The sequence below is a fragment of the Nyctibius grandis genome, chromosome 14 (genome assembly GCF_013368605.1).
Source record: "Nyctibius grandis isolate bNycGra1 chromosome 14, bNycGra1.pri, whole genome shotgun sequence".
In the NCBI taxonomy this organism is placed as follows: Eukaryota; Metazoa; Chordata; class Aves; order Nyctibiiformes; family Nyctibiidae; genus Nyctibius; species Nyctibius grandis.
The window spans coordinates 11,613,266-11,639,723 of record NC_090671.1 but is presented as its reverse complement, the minus strand read 5'-3'; the positions used below and the strand labels follow the sequence as shown (position 1 = coordinate 11,639,723).

Here is a 26,458-nt window from a genome sequence, read left to right as displayed (position 1 = left end):
TCATAAATATATTAAAAAACTGTACCTCGTGAAGAAGGAGTTCCATCCTTCCAGGATGCAGGTCAAATGCATTGCTCTGTCATGTTCTATATATAAGAGGATCTGTGCTGAGGACCTTGATTTTCTGCCAAAGGATCCCTAAGACCAAGAGGGTAGATGAGTTGTAGTATAGAGCCCACGTGCTAGTTTTGGCAGTAATTTCATATAATGACACAAAGCAACTATGAATACATTTTGCTAAAACAATTACTAAGAAGTTCTAAAAATTAATGCTTCTGCTGCATTTCTGCTCATGAGCCATAAAGGGGATCTTTGTCTTTCAGCATTACAGTGCTGAAGGAAAAAGAAAAAGATTCTGTTTTATAGTTCTGAGTCAGTCTTTTTCTTACTAACATATGGCCCCATTTTTTCACGTTCTTTAAGCAAGTTGTAAACATAAACTTTGATGCACACAGAGTTTGATTCATGAAGAGCTTAATTTGCCTAGTATAAAAGATTTACATAGGTTATATAACATCATTAAATTATTTTTGTAGTTTGAGTAGTATCCATTGAGGAAAGCAGAACTGTTTCTCTGGGGTCCATTTATCACTGTTTGCTACTAATTAGAAAACTGAAAATACAATATGCATGACTCACATTATCAGTGTTGTCTTTGGACTGATGTATCATTCCTCCTGCTTCCTCAGGAACTTTTATTCCTTTCCTAATTAATCTTTTTTTTTTTTTTTTAAAGGTTTCTGACAGATGTGACTCCATCTTCGTTAATGGCAAGGAAATGAAAAGCAAAGTGGATACTATTGTTAACTTCACTTACCAGCATTTTACCACCCAGTTAGAAGTGACGGTCTGGGTTCCACGGCTCCCGCTGCAGATAGAGATCTCTGATACAGAGCTTAGCCAGATCAAAGGCTGGAGGATACCCGTCACCTCCAACAAAAGGTATGCTTACAGCATCGGCACAGTCCAGATACGTGCCCAGGGCCTCTGATTTTAGAACACAGTAAATTTTGAGAGTATTTCTCAGAATCTAAACTCTCCTGTTTAAAATTAGCTTTACAGTCTGTTTTAGCCTTCATTAAAACATCCAACAATTATGTCAGTAGGCTGCGTTATCCTGATCTATATAGCTTAAAAGTCAGTGGCTTTGCCTAGAGCATTAATCACTTCCACACAATCTCAGGAAATCGTATCATACACTCCGATGTGCAGATCTGAGGAAAAGGACCTGGACCTCTCCCATCCTGTGTGTAACATCGTCTGTGTGTGTGTGTGTGCGCAATACTCAGTGCTGCCACTGTTTCTGTCTACAGTGCTAAATAAAATAGGGCCAAGGAGGGAGTCAGGTCCCTGGGCACTGGCAGGGGTGTTGGAGTAGATGATCTTTAAAGGTCCCTTCCAACTCAAACCATTCTATGATTCTGTGACTTGGAGGATTATTCAGTCTCTGTACAGATGCACCGTACAGCAGACCTGGCTGAAGCATTTCTTAGCACATCTCAATTAGGCAACAAACCACTTATGCTCCTGTTGAAGACTATGTTCTGATGAACAGATTCTACCAGGACAAATGTGGATGGGGAAGAAAGAAGGGGGAGAAGGGCGGTGATTCTGAGCTCTGCTCCCATCGTTCCCTACTGAAAATACCCATTCTAGAATAACCATCATTTGGACAATTTGCAAGATTAAGAACTTCCAGGAACACTGCTATATTGGTGGATTTCAGGCTAAGTTGAAAAATACTACTGGAGAACAAAGGCATGACACCAGCTCAAATTTATAATACAGTGAAAAAGCATTTCTGGCAGCAGGAGCTGTAGTGCTAAGCACTGTGGCAGTTCTAGCTAAAGCACTCGACTTGCCCAGGAGAACGTCTCAGCTCTTGAAGAGCTTTAAAGAGCCCAAACAGACAGCAGTGGAGTAGAATTATCTAACACTTTAGGAGGGCATAAAACTAAGGGTAATAGGACACAATTTACAGGATACTCAGATCATGAGCTCCAGAGAAGGGGACTGACTTGCCTCTTGGCTATGTGGACATTTTTTCTGGCTATGACGGGAGAGGTGATGAGGATCTGGCACAAGAGAAAGTTGTGTATTTGCTTCAGTGATAAAGGCAAAGTTGCCATTTGTGGCAGGAAGAGATGTGTGAGGTGATGAATGAACGTATGCTGGCTGCTTAGCGTTTTACTTAATTTACTTTCTTCTGTCTTCTTCTGCCTAGTGCTGCAACACTCCCTTAGGCGCAGCTCCTGCTAAAACCAGTGGGGATTTTGCTGGGTAAAAGGCTGCAGGATTAGGCTGTTTGTGTTTACTATAGGAGTAAACTTTCAGCAGCACGCTCAGTGAGTCAGACATTGAACTGTGGTTAACGGTCGTGGACATTCTGACTTCAAACCCATTACACACAGTACTGGAAATTTACCCCCTGGTGTCTAGTTCTGATTTATTTGGCCAGCTGAAATAAAGATAATGGTCTGAGAGTCTGCTCTGTTTGCAAGCTGGCAAGCGGTGCGAGTTTGCTGCTCTCAGATTGCATCTGAACTGCTGGCACATCTTCAGTAAGCATTTTCCATGCGGGGTGGAAGAGAAAGTATGGACGCTGTATCATTCCCCAGAATTGCAGCTGGTAGTTGATGACACTGTGTGTCAGCAGACCCTGCCCATGTGAACGGGAAAGGTTTCAACCAGAAATAAATTATCTCTTGTTTTATGGAACATTCATGTGGATTTTTTTTAACTTGGGGGTATTCTAAATCAAAAGGCAATCTAGGACTAGCATTAGTTGTGCTCGCTCTGACATTTACTTTGTACGTAAGGTTTTTACATTTCCTTTATTTTTAGATTTGGATAGGTTTTACCTGAGATTTAGTGGCTTTTCCCTTTTTTTATTTTTCTCTTTAATTTTTAATCTGCTTATACCTCCATCTCCTTCATAGCTACATGTTTCCCAATATCCTAAACATGGGGGAGTTTTTGTGATCCCTTTTTAAATGGTGACCTGAAGCACACAAGATATTTGGACTAGAGTTAGGAGCTGCAGCTTGGTTTCCTGAATCCTCATTCAGTGAGATACAGCCCGAAGGCCACATTTGCTTATTCTGAACAATATTTCAGCCTATAATTCTTCACAGTACCCTCCCGATATGTATAATAGAGTGTTAGTGCTGTACAGAGAGAAGGTTGTCTTGTGTGATACCTGGGAACAGGTTTGAAAGAGAGAGGAGAGTGCTTTAATCTTTTTAAAAAACCAAAATCCAAGCGCTTCCCAGCAGGTGTGGTAGATGTAGCATTGTATAGCTTCGTCTTCATTTTCATGTAAGAGCCAGTGTTTGCAGTTTCCATGAGGTTTTTGATACCTGTCCTTAAAGGAAACTGATTTGAGAAGAAGATGGCATCTAACCCTTGGATTCTTTTCAAAGTCTGCCAACAGGCTTAGGCAGTCTTAAATTTAGGTAGAGTCACACATGGCCCACAGGTCAACTGAAACTATGTCACTGTTCTCAGGTTTAGTCATGGAAAGATTGTAAAGTGTCTTCTTCATTCCCCACCTTACCATGGGCAAAACAATTTTCTACTCTCCTCCTGCCCACTAGGGTTGGTATCTTCACACCACTCCCTTGTCTTCTCAGCAAGAACTAAACATTGCTATAAATTCATCAGTATACAGAAGGTAAAATTTTTGAGCATTTCTTATAGGGATTGTGCAGAGACAATTCAGCAACCTCCAAACTTCCCTTCATCTCCTCTGGCTTCCCCGCTGCCTTGTTCCCTCATGCTCAGCATGGCTGTACTGCTTCAGTCGTCTGAGGGGCTGAGCCAGATGGCAAAATATAACTGGGTTTACAATAATCTTTTAAATATTTTTATTGGTGCTGCCGACAAAAAAACTGCTTGTGAAACCACTGCCTTGGCATGACTGTTCTTCATCTGAATATAGCTGCTTCTATTTCAGACCTGAAGAAGTGTTTATATGCCCCAAATCACATCTGTTCTTTCCAGTGATGTTTGTTGTTCTAGTAAAATGTATTGCTTCTCCCTATAAACCCTGTCATGTTTGCAATTGTAAAATACATGTGGTTACAGACGTGTTTGCTTACTTAACTTCTTGAATAATTTCCACAAAGCAATGAAAAAGACAGTCTTTACAAAAATTTTACAAATGGCACATGCCTAGCTCAGTTTGAACTGTGTCAGTTTTCACCTGAACTGCTGTAAGAGCAGGAACTTGCTAGAGGAACAGAAAGAAAAACCAGGCTGCTTTTATGCCAGAAACTGGGGGAAAAAAAAAGCCTCCCCTATGTAAGAAAGAGCAGTAGTACAATTTGCCAGATCAGTCTGTAAATATATGGCAAACCTTTGTTATTATCCAGAGAAGAACATGATCTACTACTGCAGATATGAAGAGCCTCCCTTTCCAGATGAAAGTCAGCTCCATGGATCAGCTCATGACTAATGCATGGACGCGGTCCTTGAGCCAGCATGGGCTAACAGAAACTGCTCCTGCAGCGGGCTGCAGACAAGCCCACAATCTCAGCAAATGAAAGGTGTATATTTAAATTGAAGTCAAATATTAGAGTGTAGAAGAGGTCCAGGCAGACTCTGCTAGTCTAACAAGAATATTTATTTTGATTCTTCGTGCATCTGCAAAATAATTACCTTCTCCTCGAAGCTCCTGCACTAGCTCTGTGCACATACATTTACATGGGATGAGTGGCTTTACTTGCATTAATAGGAATTGCATGGCTACAGTCTCACAGAACAAGCTGGAAATCTAATTTAAGTCAATATTTGCAACTGGGATAGCACATTGTTGTTTCCACGAGGCTCCCAGGGAGGCAGACATCACACAGTATGACTCCAGCATATGCTTCAGTGTCAGGCACATAGTTTACTGGACTTTTACCAGTGCCTGGCCTTACTGAACAAGAGCTGACCACGCCATTACCAAGTCATGGTGACTGCAAACCTCTGAGTAGCATAAAACTTCGAAACAGAGTTAAGCCAGACATGGTTTTGCTTATGAATGGCAGTCTGTTGAACTAATGGTTAATTAGGTGGTCCTGTCTAGTACTAGAGACAAAAGCAGGAAAGTTAGCCTAAGTTAAATACAGGGGAAAATAAACTGCTTTAGTTAAACCTCTCTGTGAGTGCTGCCACTCAGAAATAAAGCCATCCTTTAAGGCAAATTAAGTCAAACTGAGTTCAGACCATTCTATTTGTGAATAACAACATCTGCACAAAGCTTGAACACGCTGTAAATTCACTCCTTTAGTTAATTGACTTTAAAGTCCTATGGAGATAAGGCCATAGAGATTTTTGTTAACAGGTAGACTGTATTTTCAAGATCTGTAAAAGTACCAAATTGCATTTCTTCTTGAACTGTGAGTGGAGCTATGTGCAACTTATTTCTGTAACTTCCACTAAATCAACTTCTAGTGGCTTGTATTTTGTATCCAAAATAGATTTTTTTTTTCCAGTTAGGGGTGTTGCCAATGTTTTTTGAATACATGACTCTTTTAAATGAGTATTTCAAACTCAAAACCAGCAAAACTGATTTCTTTAGGGTTTTTTTTAACAGAAAATTAGCATCTGGCCCAAGAATGTGATGCCTAGTTTAAGAGTGGTGCAAATTAAAAGAGACAAACTGCTCACAGACGGGGTCTATAACGTAAAGTTGACAGGTCACAGATTAGATCAGTGCTAGCAGGCACCCTTGTAAGGGCTGCTGTTTTAACTCAGCTCTCTGGCAAAGGCTTTCTCTGTGTGAAATATAAATTAAATGTAATTCTGGTAACCTTGGTTCATTCCAGAAAAGCAAAAAATCTTCCAAGCAAGTTTGCCAAGCAGCAAGAAATAGGATAAGAAGGATTCTGAGGGATATCCACAGCTAAGCTTGGAGATGACCAAGGGGAAAAAAAGCACAATATGCAGCAGTAGCTTATATTCATGAGGACATGTCTTAAAAAAGAAAATGAGTTCACTGCTTAATGAAGGATTTTAAGCCTACTGAAAACACTGTAACAAGAAGTTTAAGACTCTGAAGGGAACTATGCAATTCAGCAGATCTCAAAAATTTTGTTGCACCCATGGAGACAAACCACTGAAATGCTCTCACTACCTGAATCATGGATTTGTGGCTTTGAAGTGGAAATGGATACCATTTGTTTAAAAAAAATAAAGGATTTGAGTTGGTACCTGGTAAAGCAGACTTGCAAAGCTTGTATTGAAAATTAAAACACCGTGCTTTTAACTTTGCACTGACATAAGAAAGTGCCTTGCCCATTCCATGGCTTAAGGATGCTTTTCTGATGTTCCACATTTGCATGCAATAGAAACCATGTGTTTCTAAGGAGAAGTATACAGATACAAACACCTATAAATGTTTTTGTAAGGAAATGGAGCCCTTACCTTTGTTTGTTAGAGGTGTCACAAGGAAAGAGTTGGACTCAAATCATCTTTTTGCAGTTGGTAGTACTGGCTGCCCACAGTCTTCAGCCTGGTAATAAGGGCAGGAGTGCTCCCTCTGTGCCCTTCCGCAACACTCCTTGTCTCTGGTCATGCTTCCCGTAACTCACATGTATGAGCTGTATGGGACTGGGGCTGAAAAATTCTCTCCCTCAAAGTTGTTTTGAATATATTTCCTCTTGAACAATCCAGTAGTCTAAAGTTTCAAACAGTGAGAGTAGAAATAAATAAGTGCAGAAATAAATATGAATGACAGTAACACATGGGATCTGAGTAAAACATCTGGTTATGTAACAAACAGAAAACAGAGTTCTGTAAAAAAATTAAGTCAGCATGAATGGTGAACATGTGAACATTTTTCTTCAAGCCACAGAACACTGGTTCTGTGTCTCTTTTCCCATAAAAAAACTGGTTCCCACTGGTTCTGTGGCTCTTTCCCCTCAAATCCCGTAAGTACTATTTACCTGAATAGCTCCTGCACATTTTTCTCCAATGCTGCATAGGTCCTAATGTTACTGTCTGTATTACTAAAAGAGGGTCAAATCCCAAAATCTCAGAGCTAAACCTGGTTTTCCCAAAGTCTGAGATTATTCAGAGCTGGGTTATGGTTTATATGAGCTGAAGAGGGTCAGAATACGGGAATAAATGGGAAGTGGGAACATTAAGTAGTTCATAAACTCTTTTATAGCACTATAAAGCCAAAAGCAATCTAAATAGGCATGGGCCACATCAGCTCTATGAATATCCCCCTTCTAGTACTTTCCTTGCGGCTGTTTTGCTGACTGGCTGGCTTCAGCTCATAGTCCGGATTGACACTTGTGTTGAGAAGGAGAGAACAATTGAAAATTTCCCTGGAATACCCAGCTAGTCTAATTCTGTAAGACTAATTTCTTTGTATAATGTAAATCCTATTTTAGGATCCTGTTTTTTTCTTAACAATTCAGTGGTTATTCAATGTGTCATTCAGCATCTAATGATGGGACACTGTTATTTTACACACACAAAACCAAAAAGGCTGTATCAAATAACATTCACTTGAGGCCAAATGTATATTCAGCTAACACATGATGCACTGAAAATATATTTCGAGTGTATTAGCTTCTGTAACACCAGGACTTTCTATCATTTTGAAGAGCATAAGGGCTTTTCTTACATATGTTTTCAGCTTACTATTTGCCAACTTTGTCATAAAACAATTTATAACAAAAGCAATTCTGTTTTATAATAGTTTTTCATAGCTGGTATCTCAAAGCAGAAGGTAAAGGAGCACAGTAAACACAAAACTACTTCCCAGAATACTGTGAAAAATGAGAGGCTTACGCTGTTTCCCACCCTTGCTATAGAGGTGGCTTCAGGCTCAATAAATACGTAAAGGAGGAAGGGAAATTATTTCTAAGCAATGAATTCCACAGCATGGGGGCCTAATGAGTGAAAGTGTGACCACCTAGTGCTTACTACCTGACTCGAAAGAGATAAGAGAATCCAAGTGTTTGTCCCAAGGAATAAACAACAGAAAAAAAATTGATGGGAAACTGGGGTTTAAACCAGACAAAATTCTGTGAGGTGTGACAGCACTGCTATCACGTACAAATCACTGTGATGCCTTATATAAGGCTTGTGGAAAGCTGTTACATTGTCATGGGTTACATTTTGCAAGAGGGACAGATAGAAAATGTTAAAGTGTGTCTAATGCTGCAATTGTTTCTGTGGGTGAGTGATAGTCTCACCAGTCTGGCATGGTGTTTGTACAGCTGAGTAACTGATGTCCCAAGAGGTAACTTAAGTGCCTCATTTGGTTTTTTGGCAGCCCCATGTGGTCATTACAAGACCAAATGTACCAGACACCTGCATGAACTGTATGAGATTTAAGGTGAAATCATGGTATATTTCTCAAATGCAGAGGGCTTAATGAACCTATGAGATGGAGATGTGGGATAGGGTGGGGCAGCATTACCTAAGCAGGGAATCCCAAATGTGTTACAATAGTTTTGAAGAGATGAGCAAGTGATACACATGTTATGGGCAAAGGTGGAGGTAAGGATGTTAAAACATCTCCCATCCCTGCTGCGCTGCTGCAGGGGTTTGTTCCAGAACTGCCCTCTCATAAACATTTCAGGCTGCTTTCCTTAGCCCTCTGCAAGATTTCACTGCCGCTTGGAGACACGGTGAACAAGCAGTGGTTCCACTGAAATCTCAGCAATGGCAGACATATTTTCAAGTTGCTGGGAGGTCTCACTCACACAAAGAGTTCACTAACAGAAGTGACAGTAGCTTTTAAATTGTATAGCACAAAAAAGCTGTACAAGCGTCTCACCCAGATTTAGTAACCTACACATCCAAATTCTGGTTTCCTATTTCTCACACAGTAGCAAATGATGATAACATTTATCTATTTGAAACTACCATGCAACTGGAGCTCTGCAGTGGCAATGCAGATAACAAACCTGGATCTATTTACAGGCCTACCCGTGACAGTGAGGACGAAGAAGATGATGAGAAAAAAGGAAGAGGTTGTACCCTGCAGTACCAGCATGCCATGGTGCGAGTCCTCACACAGTTTGTAGCTGAATCCTCTGAGTTTGGAGGCCACTTGACCTATATGCTAGGCTCTGAGTGGCAGTTTGACATCACTGACCTTGTGACTGATTTCATGAAGGTAGAAGAACCCAAGATTGCTAAGCTTCAAGATGGCCGAGTTCTGGTTGGTCGTGAGCATGGCATCACCACAGTCCAGGTACAGCCTAAGATGTGTCTGCAGTTTCTGTAGAGAGACTTCTGGATGCACACACACACAATAGCTAGTTAGCTTATAAAATTAATTGCTCTCAGAAAAAAAAAAACAAGCTGAAAAAAATTTACGTGCTAAACATAAACGGAAGTTTGAACAGGTTTTCATTTTTACTATTTGTCACTTCCATAAAATACCTTTTGTCCCCTTATGTTCACAAAATGAAACACAAAAAATGGACACAAAAATAATCCTCAGAAATCTTTCAGAGCGTTCATGTTCACCACCTGTCTGTCTAACTTCATGCATATTTCTTAATCAAAATAAAGGAACAGAAGCATTGGGGCTCTTATTAACTGTAAGCATCTGCAATGTTCCAGTCACACTAAGTTTCCTTTCTAATCAACAAAAAGAAATAGGTACTTTTAGGGCTCAGCTCTTTCAGCCTAAAACAAACCTCACATAGAGGCCAAGGGATTTCTGCCCTTAAAATGTCTCTTTCAGCAGAGTGACTATAAAAGAGCAGAAGGCAGCTACCTCCAATGCAGGTAGCTAAACTGTAGATGTCTGATGTTTGTTTAGACAAATCGCACCTCAAATATTTTGGGCTTGAACCAGCTGTTTCTGGCATCAGTAGAAAGATGACTGTCTCGTGAGCATGTTAGAAACAAGGTCTTAGAGCAAACTGACAGGACTAATTTGTCATTGGAAAATGCAGACAGGCACCCAGTGGGCTTTTCAAAGTCCTTTTGCAAATCTCACTTTCATTTCATTCAGTTCCTCTGTCCCTATAAAGGCCGCAGGCCAAGTTCCTATCAGCCAGGCTTTGTACACTTGTTTATTCCTTTACTGAGTTTCAGCATTAATCCATGTCTTGCACTATGTCTCGTGCTACGCTGCGTTCATCGGAGGTTTCACAGAGCACACAGAAATGGCGCTTTTTTTAAAAAAAAAAAACAAACCCATTTAATTTAATCTATACTCCATTGCTGAGATGAAGCTGCAATTTTGAAGTGATTGGTTGTTTTATTAAATTATTTTTGTAAATAAAGTAATTTAGCAGCAAATCAGTGTAATGTCTTGGGGAAAATATCAATAATAATTTACATGTGGACGTGACAAACCTGAGACTAATCCGAAGTGTTATGCTGATTGAGTCTAATCTTGCTTTACAACAGTTAGTTGCTGTTTCATGCAAGGTGTTTGCTTTCTCTTTCAAGGTTCTGTCACCTCTTTCCGATTCCATTTTGGCAGAGAAGACAGTGATAGTTCTAGATGACCGTGTAACCATTACAGATCTAGGAGTACAACTGGTTTCAGGCTTGTCCCTCTCCCTGCAAATCAGCAAAGGAAATAAGAGAGCTATCGTTTCTACCGCCTCTGCATATGATATCCTTCATACTCCAAAACAGGTATGATCCAAACTAGTATACAGAATTAATTTATTTGTTTACTGTGCTCTGACAGAAGCTAGGGAAAAGCTACTTGCTGTAAATTTTAGATAGCACATACAATGTATGGCTTTGTGAAAATCAGTAACTTCACATAGTGAAGGCTCTTCGTCTTACTGACCAACTCCTACAGGTGCGAACACCCACACAGAATGACCATTAAACTCTTCAGAACTAGTCTGGAGACCTGCACAGCACAGGGAAAGTGATGGACATGTCTGTGCATGCATAATGCTGTTGAAAGCACGTATGTGCCACTCGAGACACTTTTTCTATGGGAAAATATGGCTTAGCTATGTAAGCAGAGGTAGAAACCCCGTGCCTTAATAGTCTCATGGAGTCAGTTCAGCCAAAAGGATCTTTTGGTTGCATGTACAGAAGTTTTCATGATCTGCATTGCTGAAATCTGATGAGTTTGTGTTTACTTTGAACCGTATAATCTGAGGAATTAAATAGCTTTTGATGAGACCATAGATTAAAGTACATATATCTTTTTTATTATATTTATTATAGAATTGAGACTCTATATCACAAGAGAAAGTGTAACTATCTTTTTAGCACTAGCAATTTGCAGTAACAAGACAAATTGGTTTGGTCAAAACATTCTTAAAAAATAGTGGTTTTGTGAGTGTCTCTATAGTTCCCAGAAAGGACTACAACCACTTTGTATATTTCACATGATCTTGTATATTTGTAAGCATGAGAGAAAATTCAAAATATTGCATTGAGATGTGTTCTTAACCTCATTTGTTTCACTGGGCTGAATGGAAACACCATTCCAACACATAACAGCTCTGCATGTTGTATTAAATATGGCATTAGAACTGCAGTATTACAGAAATTCCCCATTATAGGTCCTTCATAAAATTAATTAACCAGGACTTTGGAAATATGATTATTTTCGTCATGGGGCCCTGGAATTCAAAAGAGGCTTCTCACTTCAGACTGCAAAAAGAATTGTCAATTTTTTTTTGTCAGCACCTTTTATTAAATTTGGATGACCGTGTCTTTGATAGTTCCTGAAGATGAGATAAATGCCTGTGTGGTCTAGAGAACACAAATCTGCATCAAGAAATGAGAAGCAGAGTAAACATTTTGATTTTCTTTTTAAAAAAACCAAAATAAACCGAAGTTAAACTGTGTATTTGTTTTGCCAATGTCAATCAGACTTAAACAACTGTCTGATAGGTGCTCTCTTACCTTTCACATGTTTTTTTTTCTCATCCTCTCTCCCCCCCAGGAAGCCATAGTCAGTGCTTGGATTTTGTTCAGTGATGGGTCAGTGACACCGTTAGATATCTATGACTCCAAGGACTTCTCGATCACCATCACTTCGCTGGATGAGATGGTAGTGTCTGCACAGCAAAACCTTCAGTCCAAATGGCCCGGGGTAGTGGCAGAAGGGGATGGGCAAGGACCTTTGATTAAAATTGAAATGGTCATCAGTGAGCCGTGTCAGAAGACTAAGCGGAAGAGCATTCTGGCTGTTGGGAAAGGAAGCGTCAAAGTGAAGTTTGGTCAAAAAGATTCTGACCAAAAAGGAAGCACTAATGACGTTGATGATGTGGATAGAGATTTTAAAAGCCATGCAAGCAATTCTGTAGAGAAACCTGCAGAACAAGGGAGGACAGTACAAGAATGGTCCAAAAACCATGAGGACATGTTCAGTCATGAGGACAATGCAAACAAAAGCACAACTTTCTTATCTCCCATTGATCAGGAGTCCCTGGAGGATGGCCAGCTCCAAAATAACCCAACTGCCTTCACAGGTTTCCCTACACAAGTAGAAATACCGGGAGAAAATAATCCCAGTGATCTCACATTGACTTCAAGAGGATTAACAGATTTGGAGATTGGCATGTATGCCCTGCTGTGTGTTTTCTGCCTAGCAATCTTGGTCTTTTTGATTAATTGTGTGGCATTTGCTTGGAAGTACAGGCATAAAAGGTTTGCTGTGAGTGAGCAAGGCAACATCCCCCATTCCCATGATTGGGTCTGGCTTGGAAATGAGGTTGAACTGCTGGAAAACCCAGTTGACATTTCACTCCCGTCAGAGGAGTGCACTACCATGATTGACAGAGGAATGCAATTTGAAGAAAGCAACTTTCTCCTTAATGGGAGTTCTCAGAAGACTCTTCATAATCATATCCTCAGATCTTCTGAGTACCTTTGTGAAAAAGAAGTTAAAAGTGAACCTATAAATCCTTCTGGGCCAAAGCAGAAGCGAGTAAAGTTCACTTCATACACAACAATACTGCCGGAGGATGGAGGCCCCTACACCAACTCAATTCTATTTGACAGTGATGATAATATTAAATGGGTATGCCAAGATATGAATCTTGGTGATTCCAAGGAACTTAGGGACTATATGGAAAGACTGCAAGACAATATGTAAAACTACTTTCTTATGTTTGTAATCACCTTTATGCCTTCTGTTTATGGATGGTGGAGCAGTCAGTCCAGTCAGCAATAGGAACGAGACAGTCCAACCTTGGAGTTACTGAGATGATAACCTGATATCACTGAGCAGGTACAAGAGGCTGGCTGAGTTGAACCTGTTTCACCACAAACCAGGATGTGCCCCTAAAACAGCTACCTGTAGGTGTTGGAGGTGTCACACATGATGGCTGTTTTTGTATACTGCCTGGTACTAGCAAAATGCTAATACAACTACGCTCAGACTCAGAGGAGACTTCATTTGTTTGTCATCTCTCACGATAAATGGTAAATCAGAAAAGAAAGGGATATTTGTTTGCATTGATTTTTCTAGTCGTCGTCCTTTGTAAAGCACAGTGGACATTTCTTGCTTACAGCCTGAAACAAGGCTTACGCTAAAAGGGATCTGAATGAATCTAATTTTATTGCCTATGTGCAATGCAGCCAAGTAGTCTTACTATTTTTTACAGATATAAAAACCCCCATGTGGTTAATTTCTTTTCCTATTGTTTATGAATTTTATTTGACTTAGGGCACATTAAGTATTTTCTTTGAAGGTTTTTTTTCTGGTTGTACCAAAGTGTAGTACAGTAATATTTATAATGATTTAAGTTTTCTATTCAGCTGCATCAGCCCCTAGAGATACCTCCTTCATCACTGGTTATCTTTCTCCTTTCCATATGGGTATATGGGTTGTTAGTATTTGAAACATAGAAAGGTATTAGAACTCTTACTGGGAAAGGGTTGTATCTTCTTACAGGGAACTGTAAATACAATAATAAACCCTGGAAAATAAAAACCAAGGAGTAGCCCTGGGTTTACTTTTGTCATTGCTAACATGAAAAAGTAACCTGCAACAAACCAGCACATACTTCAAAGGAAAATGCTCTGCTGAAACAGCAGCTTGGTTGACAATACACATTATTATCAGGATGAGAAAGTCAAATGTGGTATTGAAATGCATAGAATATGAAGGAAATTTCCTAGCAAATTAGCAAAGGCTTGGAGTCACTGTTACTCTGTTCTAATTAATACATTGATGGTAGAGTTTAAGAGGACAAAGAAGTCCATACTTAATGGCTAATGTCCCAGATCTTGTCTAAAACATCTCTGACCATAAAGCTGTTAAAGAAAAAACTTCATACCGTGTTTCATTAAAAAAGGAAGAAGGAAAGAAAAGACACACTGGGCACATTATAAAGTGACTATTCCCAATTTTAACAAGGAAAACATGCTGGAGATTCAAAGCCACCATTTCATATGCATTACATGTATTATTTTACAGAAGGATGACTGAAATAAGTTGAAAATTACACTTAGAAAAAAGTGAATCTTCATAATACTTAACAAAAACAATAAAGCACATGCTCTTGTGATGGATCCTGTGCAATAAACACAAGATCCAAACTACAACTGCCTTACATATCATAGTTCCCATCTTTTAGGTAGATCAAGATAGAATTTGAATTTTATAATTCAGTTCTGATATTAGAATAGACTAGACAAGCTTAACCATGGGAAATTCTGCATTTGGATCCTGCTCCACAGCTGGGAACATGTTTAATATAATTGCTGCAAAATACAAGAATTTTAATGGTGAGACTAGCAAGTGAGGACACCAGGCTTATATAAGTGATTAGAGACTTATGTTTGCTGGCACTGAACTGCACAGTGAGGGGATGGCATCTGTTCTAAGTAGAGAAAATAACAGCACAGAGATGCTTCTGTTTCATAAGGGATGCAGCCCTTGTGCGTCAAATGAAATCTTGGGTTGTTTAACAAATGTTCTCTGCTCTTTAAATGATCCAGACCTTGTAAGGAAATATTAATTCCTACTCTGATCCCTATTACTAACAACATAAAAATCCCTTTTTAAGAATTTAACATCTCTTCCCTACATGTTATTTTGTATTTGGCCTAACCATAAACAAAGTGTATTGTTTGCACATAATAAGTATAAATCAACCACAAATAAATTTAGTCTTGAAATCAGAGGAAACAACTTGTTGATGGTAGTTGCAGAGGGCAACAGCACAGTTGTTTTCATGAATGTGTATCCACCGTTTTACCAGTGAAACTATGATCTCACAGCAGCGTACTGGACTCCATGACCCACTTCTTCACTGGCGCCCCAGTCCTGCTCAGTACACGAGCAGATGCTAAACTCCACCCCTAGTCAGTGTCACATAGGCACACCAAGTGCCAAGGGACTTACAGTGGTGCTTAGCTGCTCTTCTCACTCACTAATAGGTAACAGAAGTCAACAGCTTGATTGACTTGTTCAGGAAATTTCCCTCCAAGGGCTACGGCTTGGAAGACTGAGGATCACTATGTTATGGTGCCTCGCTACTGTCATATTGTTGTGTCCCTGATCTTGCAACTGAGGCCTAATCCCTGGTTGTCCATAGTACCTACAAGCAGCTATATGTTCAGGCTGCACGCTAGCGTGTGGAGGAAGAACAGTCCTACATGCAGTGTGGACATTGCTAGAAGCCACCAAAGGAGACCACAGGCTTTTTTCAGCATTTACTTGCCATGTGGCTTGCAAACCCCTATGCTTTCAGATGTTGCTGCTGCAGAGAGTTACAAATGCAGGGTTCCAGGACTGTTAGTGTTGGACCAGAAATACTGCCGTTCTGGTGTTTGACTGAGCATGTATCTAACATACACTCTGGAGTAGAAACTGATGTGTGACTAGGGTCTGTGTGCTATTTACCATAGGGTGATAAAGTCCTAGCTTGGTACAGCATCTGTCAGCGTGGTCATGAAATTCTTCAATGAAGTTCTTAGGTGGCTCAGTGGCTGAATGTGGGGCTTCTTTGGAGTCATGACTTCTGCAGTCATAGGCATCAATCACATATCTAACCCAAAGTTAAATTACAAATACAGCCCATTAGAAAGTATCACTTGTTGGTGATCAGCTAAACAATGGAACTGGATACAGCCGTCCACAAAAAAGACCCCTCTCCTAATCTGGCAATTGGGGGGGTGTGTGGAATCTACAACTGCATATTTATATAACCTTTCTTTTTCTTTTACATCACATGTTGTTAGATTAAAGTTCTTACAGGGAAAAATGGCAATACGAGAAACAAAAGTGGGAAGAGAGAATTCTATTCTCAGTAAAACTGGGATAACACCAATAAAGTAGAGTTGTTCTGGATTTATGCTGGTTTAAGCACTTATGCTACTTCTCATGAAGTTGAAAGGAAAAGAATTTAGATGTATATATTTGATGCAAAATATAGTTCTGAGTTTTAAATGAGATATCTCAAACTTTAGTTTCAAAATAACTACATACTGTAAATGTAAGTAAATTTAATTTAAAATTATTTTAAACCCCCACAATTTTCTGATTCACCTAAATTTTTTTCCAATGACTCTTTTAAAATAAAGTCTTTTATTCACGCAATATATAATATTCCGCTTTGCTGTTAAAAGAACAGCGTTTATACATTAATAAAAGAATCTCTGCTTTTGAGATTACAAAGCAAAGGTAGCCAAATGATCAAAAGGCACAATATGTATATATGTGTGCAGGAAACTAGAATTGTCTAAAAAAGAAAACAGAAACTATACTGACAGATTAATTAGAATTATGCTTTAATAGGTGCCCAGGAAAGCAACACCTGTAATTTAATACTGAACAAACAGCACATCTTACTTATGGCATGTCTAGAGAAGACATTGTGAGCGAGTTCCTTTGCCTGCTACCAAGGACAGACAGTATGTACTATCAGTACATACACCAGGAGTCACCCAGGAAAAATTCTGCAAGCAAAGAGTGGAATCTGAGGAGTCTGCAAACTTTAAAAATCTGATGCCAGACCCTCGGATCTTGTAATCAGAGCCAAGTGATTTATGGCAGCTGAACACTGGCGTACAGAGAATGGAGAAGCAAGAGCTCGTAGTTCTCACCTGTGCCGAACTTTTTATTTCGTTGGGCCATCGCACACAGCCTAGCTCCACCTGGCTTGTCTACGCCTTCCTTCTCATTTCAGTAAGAACTTAGGAAATCAGTGCCCTGCTCTCCTCTTGATGTAGAACCACATAGATTAACGTTTTGACCTGCTGTTTCTTAATTCATATAGGGGAATGTACAAGAAAATCTTACAGCCATATGACACAGTACAAACAGTCCGTTATATAATGGAAAACCCCCTGTATTTCAAGGTAGAGTACCCTATGAATGAAATACCAATTTTTCATAGCGGATATGCTCTTTTCTGAAATATAAATCATGTGCACTACATTGAAATACACTATAGTGTATTGTGAAATGCATACATTAATTGCTGAATCTATAACACTGAATATGTATATACATCACACCCAATATATTTATACAATATAAGTCTTAGATGTATAACATAATGAATTCTGTACAAAATAAACTGTAAGTTAAGACAATGAAAGAGAACTTTTATATCTGTGTAATTTGTATGCTGATTAAGTTATTCAAGCCTCAGTTTTCATCTTTAAATGTACCCTTAAAAAAATACTTATTTTCTATAGGCAGATGTCTGAAATAAAGACTGCACTCTTCAGAAAAGAAGCAACTGAAAGACTGTGAAAGAAACAGATTCTGCTGGAGAAATAAACATAACGTTCATGTGATTTTTTTTAAAAAGACTAAACCATTTTGCATTTATACTGGTCAAGGTGATCTGCTGGTTGGGTTGAGGGTGATGTGCCTCCTTGCTCAAAGCAACACAAATTACCGGATTATATAGTCCAAGGGTTTCACCCAACCTTCCCTGCAAACAGTGCTCCAGCCCTCTCTTCCTGCAGGGAGTGATCCTTCCCCAGCACCACATGCAAAGAACAGATGAACATATTAAATGACCACTGTCTTGCAAAGTATGGTAGAGAGGTATGTTTGGGTTTAAAGGAAAAGGTAACAAACTTAACCTCTCCCTTTAACTCTCCAGTGTGAATCATCATAGGTCAGATTTTTGGTTCAGTATTCTGAATTTCCTTAAGTTCCCTTTAGAATCAGAGAGTCTTAAAATTATTAAGTGACCACTGACCTCATCGCAAGAGCCAGGAAAGTAGCTTGCTAATGCCAGAACAGGAAATTGAGCCTCAGTTTTTAGGTTTTGTTCAAGGTCTTGGAGATGGTGGCAGACACAGAAACACAGACTCTCCTGAAACCTCCTGGGGTAATCAGGCCTCCCACAGGCAACACAGTACTGGACACCAGTGCTCAGGAGGTGCCTCCATCGTCCTTCTGCTGTTTGCAGCTGGACAATGTTTGAGATCTAACTGTACAAACTCACTGCAAAGGTATGGGCTGCCTTTGTGCTAATGGGAGCCATTTAACATCACCTGAATGATTTAATGATCACTATTGTCATTTCTAATGCATTGAAACATGTTTTTATATAAAGTCAACTGGATGATGGATTGAAAACTGTGATTTAGGAAGTGCCTCAGAGAACCTAAACTTTAATGTGCTTTGGGCACAAATTCCAGTCGGTCACCACTTAGTATTCTCAACAGTAAAATAAGAAACATTTTTCGTAAATGACACTTTTTTTTATGGGCATTTATATTTGGTCCCTATTTGACCATTACTGTGACACCCTTCCCCTTAGCAGCATCTTACTAAAGAGACACCAGTGGATCTATTCACACTGCAGTGCTCTATTCGGTGTAACTAAAGGTATCAGACTATGAGCTTTTATAGAAAAATAGTATTTACGGTTATATTTTACACACACACAAACACACACACACACATGCACACACTCAACTGTTCAAAACAACTACCACTGGTGTAAATTTTAACTACCAATGTGTGTGTGTGCTATGTAACCGGAAATAATTACCTGCAGTCACCTGGGAAAAAAATAGCCCAATAAATACAACTTTTTTTTTTCTTCCAAAAAAGCAAGGCCTCAAGATTTGGCAGGCAAAAGGCCCGCATAGTGATATTTGTCACAAATTAAATAGGCCAAATCCTGAAGGCTGTCTCAGTTGAAACTCCCACTGGTCTTGTTAGGAGCTGGACTGAGACAGGACCAGAGACAGACAATTACCACTCAGGTCTGGAGCCTGAAGGGTTGGCTACATCCTCCCATTGCACAGAACTGGACCCTGCTGTTTCCAATCAGTAGCACCTCTGGCTGGGAGCAAACAGAGCACGTGATGGTGTTTAGAGTTTACCTAACTGGTGACACATCGCATTATGTAGTATTCATGAAGCTTACAAGATTTTCTTCGGTGAAAATGGGAGCCTATGTGCAAAATCAGCTATTAATTCTGCACCCTCCCAATATAGTTCTTATAGCATAACTTTATATATTTTTTTTTTCCTATTCCAGTAATCCATGTGGCCAATATCTGCAAAAGTTTGGTTACTGAAGGAATAAAATTGAGCTGTCTTAGTGAAAGAGGCAGCTTATTTAAGAGATTAAAGCGAAGTGGATGATGTTTTGAGACCTGTTATGAGACTCTTAAAGTGTATCATAGAGTTACTTGCTTCCAAAAACATACATATCAGCATAAGGATTTATAAACCAATGCAGATGAAGACTTGTGTCATTCCTTCTGATAATCTTAGATTAGTCTATTTAAAAATCAATGGAATCTGATGATACAAAAAAACAAGTAAGCATCTCAAGATTTATTGGAAATGAACAACATGTATTTTTAATCCTCCAATTTAAAACTGGTAGGCAGAGCAGAATACACTCTCCTATGCCATAATATTACCTGTAGGAATATTTTTTTTAATCAGTAGGATTTAAAAAAGAAAAATCATTGGCCATGTGAACTCAATTCTGATCTCACTGAAATCTATGACTGCTACGAAACATTCATTTTCAACTAGGTCTATCTGTACTATATTTATAATTCATGCATTCATTACAAAGAGTGATGCCATTTTACAATATATTTACACTGAAATATCCAGTAGTTATTCCCTGTGCTCAAATAGCACACTAGCAGGAGTCACCGTATGCTGTGAGTAGGATATAATCTCGGTCCCACTGGAATCATAGTGACTTTAAATACTATCAGGATTTCCTGGTATTCTGGGTACCGCTGCTGGCCAAACCAGAGCCCACAGCAGTTGTACTGGCCAATGTCTGACCCTAGCTGGTGGCAAAGGGAACACACATACACACCAATACTTAACAATATTAAGAACTTCTGCTGCTTATTGTTCCAGACTTCCTTTTTTTTCAGAGTACATGTGCCAGTGAAAATTTATAGTGTCTGTATTTTCAAGTGTTTGTACTGTCTCCATAAAGTGAAACTAGTACTTTGTAGAATGGATTTTTGTATGAGTTTAGGTTTTGCTATTTTAGACACTTCTAGATTAAAATGGAAAAAAATATGAATTAGCAACTTATTAAAATATTCAAAAAATTGTAAAATATATAAACAGATGCCACTTACTATACTGCAGGCTATAAATCAGCCTTTCACTTGAGGTAAAATATTCCTCCTTTCATGGAAAATTAATTTTGACAAGGTACTTCATTTTATTTCCAATAGATTGAGAGTGTGTTTTATTTTCACAATTTAATTCAATATTGGTATACAGTGAATGGTCAGAGCCAAAACCCAGCCAGGCAGGCAAACTAAGGAAAGCCACCTGGCTAGTGCAAGGAAAGAAAATGATAAAAGGGAACCTTTGTCTAATCATAGTTAAGCCTTTGTTAATGTTTCCCTTTGGTTTGTATAGACTGGGTATAGGTATCTCTTTTAATCCCAGGTATAGTAAATAAGACATATTTATACCACTTATACGATGCAACACATGCATGTAGCATACAGGCATACATACGGCATCATTACTAAAATCTAGCTGATAGCACTGAATTGGCCAAGTTAAATGAAAATGTGGGATCTTCCCTTTTAAATCTAAATCCTTTGTTCACTTCCAAACGCCTGATTTACAATGACAGGTTACAAGAATCTCTTTTTCTGGGGCAGTTTAGCAAAGACTGAAGAGCCAGGATCCCCCCTGCCCTGCTGTGAGCACAACAGGCCATTTTCAGCAGCTGTTTTTCACTGAAGAGTACAGACACATTGGTACTGCCACTGCCCCCGCCTTACAAAGCAAGAGAAGGGGCCTGCGCTGATGTTATTTCAGTGTCCTGAAGGTCTCTGCGTGTGACACAAAACTGGCAACGGCCACTACAGGGTCCAGCTCTGTTACAGAGTGAGTTAGTGAAGGGACATTTTGAAAACACTGCTCACCCAAGGCTCTGACACAGTCAGGCTTCAGTGAAAAAAATCTAACCTGAGCATTGCTGTGTTGGCTCACAATAACGGCCATCGAACGCTGACATCCTATTGAAGTCCATAACCACTATGAGATGATTCAGCAAATTTCAAGAAAACCTCCAGCACGGGTTTGTGCAGTAACACCTCTGTCAGACCAATGTGCAAAAAAAACTTTCAGCCAATGCCAGATAAATACAGTCTGTGGTTCAATACGGCAAATACAGTTACTTTTTTAAACTGCTCCATAATGTAAAAGCATGGAGGTATATACACTTGTTTAGGTACATGGCTACGTGTTTACTGGAAATAAATGCATAAAATGAGCTCCTTTGTCTGGCATATTCGTAAATACTGTGTACGGTGCCTGTGTTGACTCTCAGTTAGATCTGGCCCAGTGCAGAAGAGGGTTGCTCAAGTCCTTTTCTGGCTTTGAGCCATCTCTAATGCATCATTCTAACTTAGCAAATGGTTTAAAAGCATCAAAGCACACACCACCAAAATAAAGACTAGCAAAAGATTTCAGGCTTTTAGGGTTTGTGCCAGAAGAAGCTGAGCACATAACTAAAACAATTTAATTTGCTGCCCCACAGAAGCTGCATTCCTCTAGATAAGATTTCTAAGGGCATTCCCTAATTGGGAAAGAGTTCATCTTATCTTTGCTGCCTTTCTTTCTGTTGACACCACCAGCAGAAAGTATATTGATAAAGAGAAGCTGGCAGGATACCTGATCGCAGTAGGGATGTAATGAGCCATTTTGGGATTCCTGATGACTTTTCACATGGGAAGATGCTGATGCCTACAGCTCCGAGAGCTATGCGACTGCTCCCGTCCTGGGCCCTGCCTGCACACGGCTGCGGGTGTGCGGTGCATCGAAAGCTGGACAGCGGTAGCACAGGAGGAGAAAAAACCTTTATAGTAAACACAGAAGCCTCATGTGCTGGTGAGGATTTTGCACATGGGTAACAAAGCATAAATCAGCCAGCCCATTTCTTAACAAGTTTATCACACATCCAGGAGCCGCTGTGGCATTCCTGAGACAACTGCTTCCACTGTAAACTAAGCTTAATTTAAATAAGGGCACTTGACATAGTATTTCTGAAGGCAAACAAGGATCACAGCAAGGGTTTTGCTGTGTGTTCAGCTGTTATTTGACTGTGCTGCCTTTTGTTACTGTGGCTTACTTTGCTGGGCTCTTGGTCATTGTAACTCATGAGGATGCGTAGTATTTTAAAAGGAAGTGCTAGTGACTTGAGTCAGCACTCTATGTACCAGCAATCCAAGCAATGGAAGTATGCTTTGGTTAATATAATAAAGTTTGTAAGTCAACTAGTTCCCTTGACTTGCCAGGAGCTGATAGTCCCTACCTAGAGATGCACCAGTGCCTACAGCTGCCTTTTGCCTTCATTTTCTGCCATTTTTAAATATGAAAATTTTGAAATGACTTCATGCAAGCCCTTGGAGCCATTAAATCTGGCCATTAATTTGGACTCATTCTTAAAATGAATCACCTGCTGCTTATGTTCACAGGCTGTTTTCTTAGTAAGGATACAGGACTCTTCTAGGACAGAAGAGGTCCTGCTCTCCCTAAGACCTGAGCTAGTATCTAGCAGACAACACTGTTTATATTAAAAATTGAAGCCAGCGGATGGGTCATGTTGAGAATGCGGCTACTATGACGTACATTTAAATGCACTATCTCTGCAGGTTACATAGATACTAGGTGTTTCTGCAGTTAAAGGACTGGAAATTTTCATGGATTAAAAAAAAATATTTCTACCATCTTTCTTGGAAATCTCTTTCATGAAAGGTAACCACACGTAGCACTAGACAAGCATTTTTTTTTTCCTGCCAGGAAAGAAAAATCAGAGGCTAGAAACACTAAGGTAGCCACATCAGTAAAGAAGTTGGGAATAGTTAACATTTTCTCAGTAACATCATCACATACTCTGCAAATGATACATCATGCAATTATCTGCACGCTGTAAAGACAGAAAGCAGAAGAATAGATTCACAGTTTTTTTCTTTTTTTCCACGAATGGGGAAAATGTGTTAGACGTGTACCAGATCTTCTAATTACTTAAAACTATCTGCTTTTTACTGAATCTGTTTCTGCCTGGATTAATCTTTTTTAACACTGCTTTTATATACTAAACCTGGCTTTTCTTTACTGTGAAACTTGTTTGGCTTTGGAGTCAGTAAAAAAAAAAAACAGATCTCACAAACAAAAAAATTTGCCGTTGTCTTCCTGCACTGCAGTAGAGCAGCGAAAGGCGGCAGTAACCACCCTTCTGCTGTTGAAGTGGGAAGATGAATTCAGAGGCAGGGAGAAACAGAGCAGCTACCAGAGCCTTGCCTTCCTGAACAGCATTAACAACTGTTTCCACTCTGGGTTGAGAATGAGGTCCCAGCAAAATCTCCTAAGATTTTCAAATATTCTTTGGCAGCTACATCCACTTTGACATCTCTTACAGTATCCAAATACCTTTAACAAATCTTTTACACAGGAAGAAGGCTAAATCTTCCTGAAAGTTAACAGGGCTTGTGTTCCCAGGTGCCACTGCATAATATTCTCCAGAGCATCATAAATGATTTATGACCTTGACCTACCAGTCAGGCAGCATGACTTAGTCACATTTGCAGATTTTTTGCTTAAGCATTACACCCAGAAAAGCTTATCAGAGCCACAAAGACAGATACCTCTCACTGACTTTGCCCCCTATACTGAGAAACATTTGGTTCAACTATTTTGCTATCGAGCAATATCAGCTTTGTTCCCTTTCCTGCAAAAGAGGGCACTTACCCATACATCTAAATTAGAAAACACATGCTCTGTCATTTCTATTGTAGTCATAACTTAGTGATCCATTACATATGAACCAGTTCACTGAACAGAGAAACTAAAATGATAAACAAATCCCCAAATTAGTAAAAAAAAAAAATAATAAAAATAATGCTTTGGGCAACAGATTTTTACTTTGAACTCCCATCGCAATGAATGCATCCAGTTAGTTTCAAAACCATGCATCTGCTTCCTCCTTCTCTTTTCCTTCTCCTTTGGAATGGAGACGGCTTTCCAAAGCCTGGAAAAGCTACTTAGCGGTGGTGAGACCACATCTGGAGTACTGTTTCCAGTTCTGGATGCCCCACTGTAAGAAAGACCTGGACATACTGGAGCAGGTCCAGTGAATGGCCACTAAGAGGATAAAGGGATTGCAGCATCTGACACATGAGACGAGGCTGAGAGAACTGGCACTGTTTAGCCTAGAGAAGGCTCAGTCTCTCAGGGGCATCTTAACAATGTTTGTAAGCATCTGGTGGGATGGAATAAAGAAGATGGAGCCAGATTATTCTCCACGTCTTTCAGTGAAACGACAAAAGGCAAAGGGCACTAACTGAAATGCAGGAAAAAATGAGGTAGCAAACACCTGACACTTGGGGATATCACAGACAGGGCAGAACTGTGCTTTGCTGTCTCCCTAATGAACCAAATACACAGCAGGGAATGAAGAACTAGGAGCAACCCAAACTACAGAAGGAAAACATCCTTACATGAGCCTTGGCCAACAGCAGCTGCTATACGTCTTGGTAGCTATTAATGTTTAACTGTGCAACAAGTGCTTACTTACAGAGGGTGTTTTGTGCACTGCATTCTGGGTAAGGAACATAAGACAATTTAAATTTGTTTCCTGAATTAGCATCTAGTAGTAGGCAATGTGTAGACAGGCATGGAGACAGGAAACCTCCTGGGAGCTAGGGACTAAATGCAATGCTGAGCCAGAGCTCAGTACATCCCACACTGTGTCAGACCTGTCTGCACACAGAGGGTTTTTTTAGGTTAGCTACGCAGTGACTCTGGGTAGGCCAAGGCTATGTAAGTATGCAGGTGAAAATCCTGTGCATGCAAGTGCTGGATAAGTCAAAATACCTTTAAAGATGTGCATTATGGTCCCTGTTTTAGTGTGTTTGAAAACTGCCTAAGTCACAGAGGCAGCGTACAAGCATACAGTAGGGTGGAAAGAGGAAGACAGTAAAGGTAACATGACTCAGGGCTAGCCAAATAGCCCACAATTTTTTTAAGGGTGCAATGCTAGTTCAGCATCTACTGAGACACCCGTGTCTGAGGAGAGCTCTAACAAAGGACAGTATTTTGGAAGCCAGAGGAGCTTGGAATTATGATGGCCTGAATATGACAGCTCTCAATAAAGCTAGCAGGACTTGTTTCTGCTCCCACAACTGCTCATGGTGACAGTACAACAGATAACGTCCCATACCATCCATCCCTGGGGGAATGCTGCAGAGCTCTCAAGTTGATATGGCCTACTTTTGACAGTGGCTTCCACGAAATGCTTTCTCTCCTCCCTCTGTAGACAGGCACCACTGCCCAAGGGAGCAGAGCCATGGCTGGCCACAAACCATCTGCCTTCTCTTGACTACAGATTTCCCAGCAGCAGCAGAGCAAGACCCATACCAGACTGCACTGCTTGGTTGGTTCCTCATGGCATGGTCTAACAGACTGTCTGATTTAAGGTGTTTTGAAAGGGGCTATTTTTAGTGACACATATCACACACTTTGCACATTTGCCTCCTACAGAGGCCACCCACATTTGGTGCTTCCTTGACCCTGTTCTAATGTTGGAAAGCACCTTGGATGTCCCTCTCTCCTTTGGTGTAATTTCAGGATAAAGTAGAGGAGATGATGTACAGTAAGTTTTTTGCATCACTTGGGCAAATACATATTGTCTGAGTCTGAAGCTGCAACGTGCCACTGACAGAATATCTTTCGTGTGGTTCCTGCTTTTGCGCGTGCCATACTCAGGTGTTAGCATGTCCCTTGCACACTGGAAAAGGTAAGTAGCGCTTTTTGCCACCTCTCTAGATCTTTTTGCACTGGTCTTGTTGAGATAAGGTGGCCTTTTTCTAGCCCCCTTCACTCTTCTTCAGTTACTGTAAGAGGCATAGCAACATTACTAATTTATTTGCAGAAACCATTGAAGATTACATCTACTGCGATCAAATCCCCTTAAGTAAAATATAAACCGCTACTTCTCTGAATGTAAAGCCTAAATCAATAATGGACATGAAATCATCAAGTTTAATCTCAAACACAGTGAACCCAAGTAATCACTCTTCTTGA

At 39.9% G+C, this 26,458-nt stretch overlaps 1 protein-coding gene across 1 annotated transcript in view; it reads left to right on the top strand.

Annotated features, from left to right (window-relative positions):
- The window catches only part of LOC137670148 (transmembrane protein 132B-like), a 242,679-nt gene extending 229,637 nt beyond the window's left edge, over positions 1-13,042 (top strand). The window contains exons 6-9 of the mRNA XM_068412813.1: positions 737-942; positions 8,929-9,202; positions 10,417-10,608; positions 11,888-13,042. Of these exons, the coding sequence (XP_068268914.1) occupies positions 737-942; positions 8,929-9,202; positions 10,417-10,608; positions 11,888-13,042 (1,827 nt within the window). The remainder of the gene's footprint in view (positions 1-736; positions 943-8,928; positions 9,203-10,416; positions 10,609-11,887) is intronic.
- Positions 13,043-26,458: the final 13,416 nt, after the last annotated feature.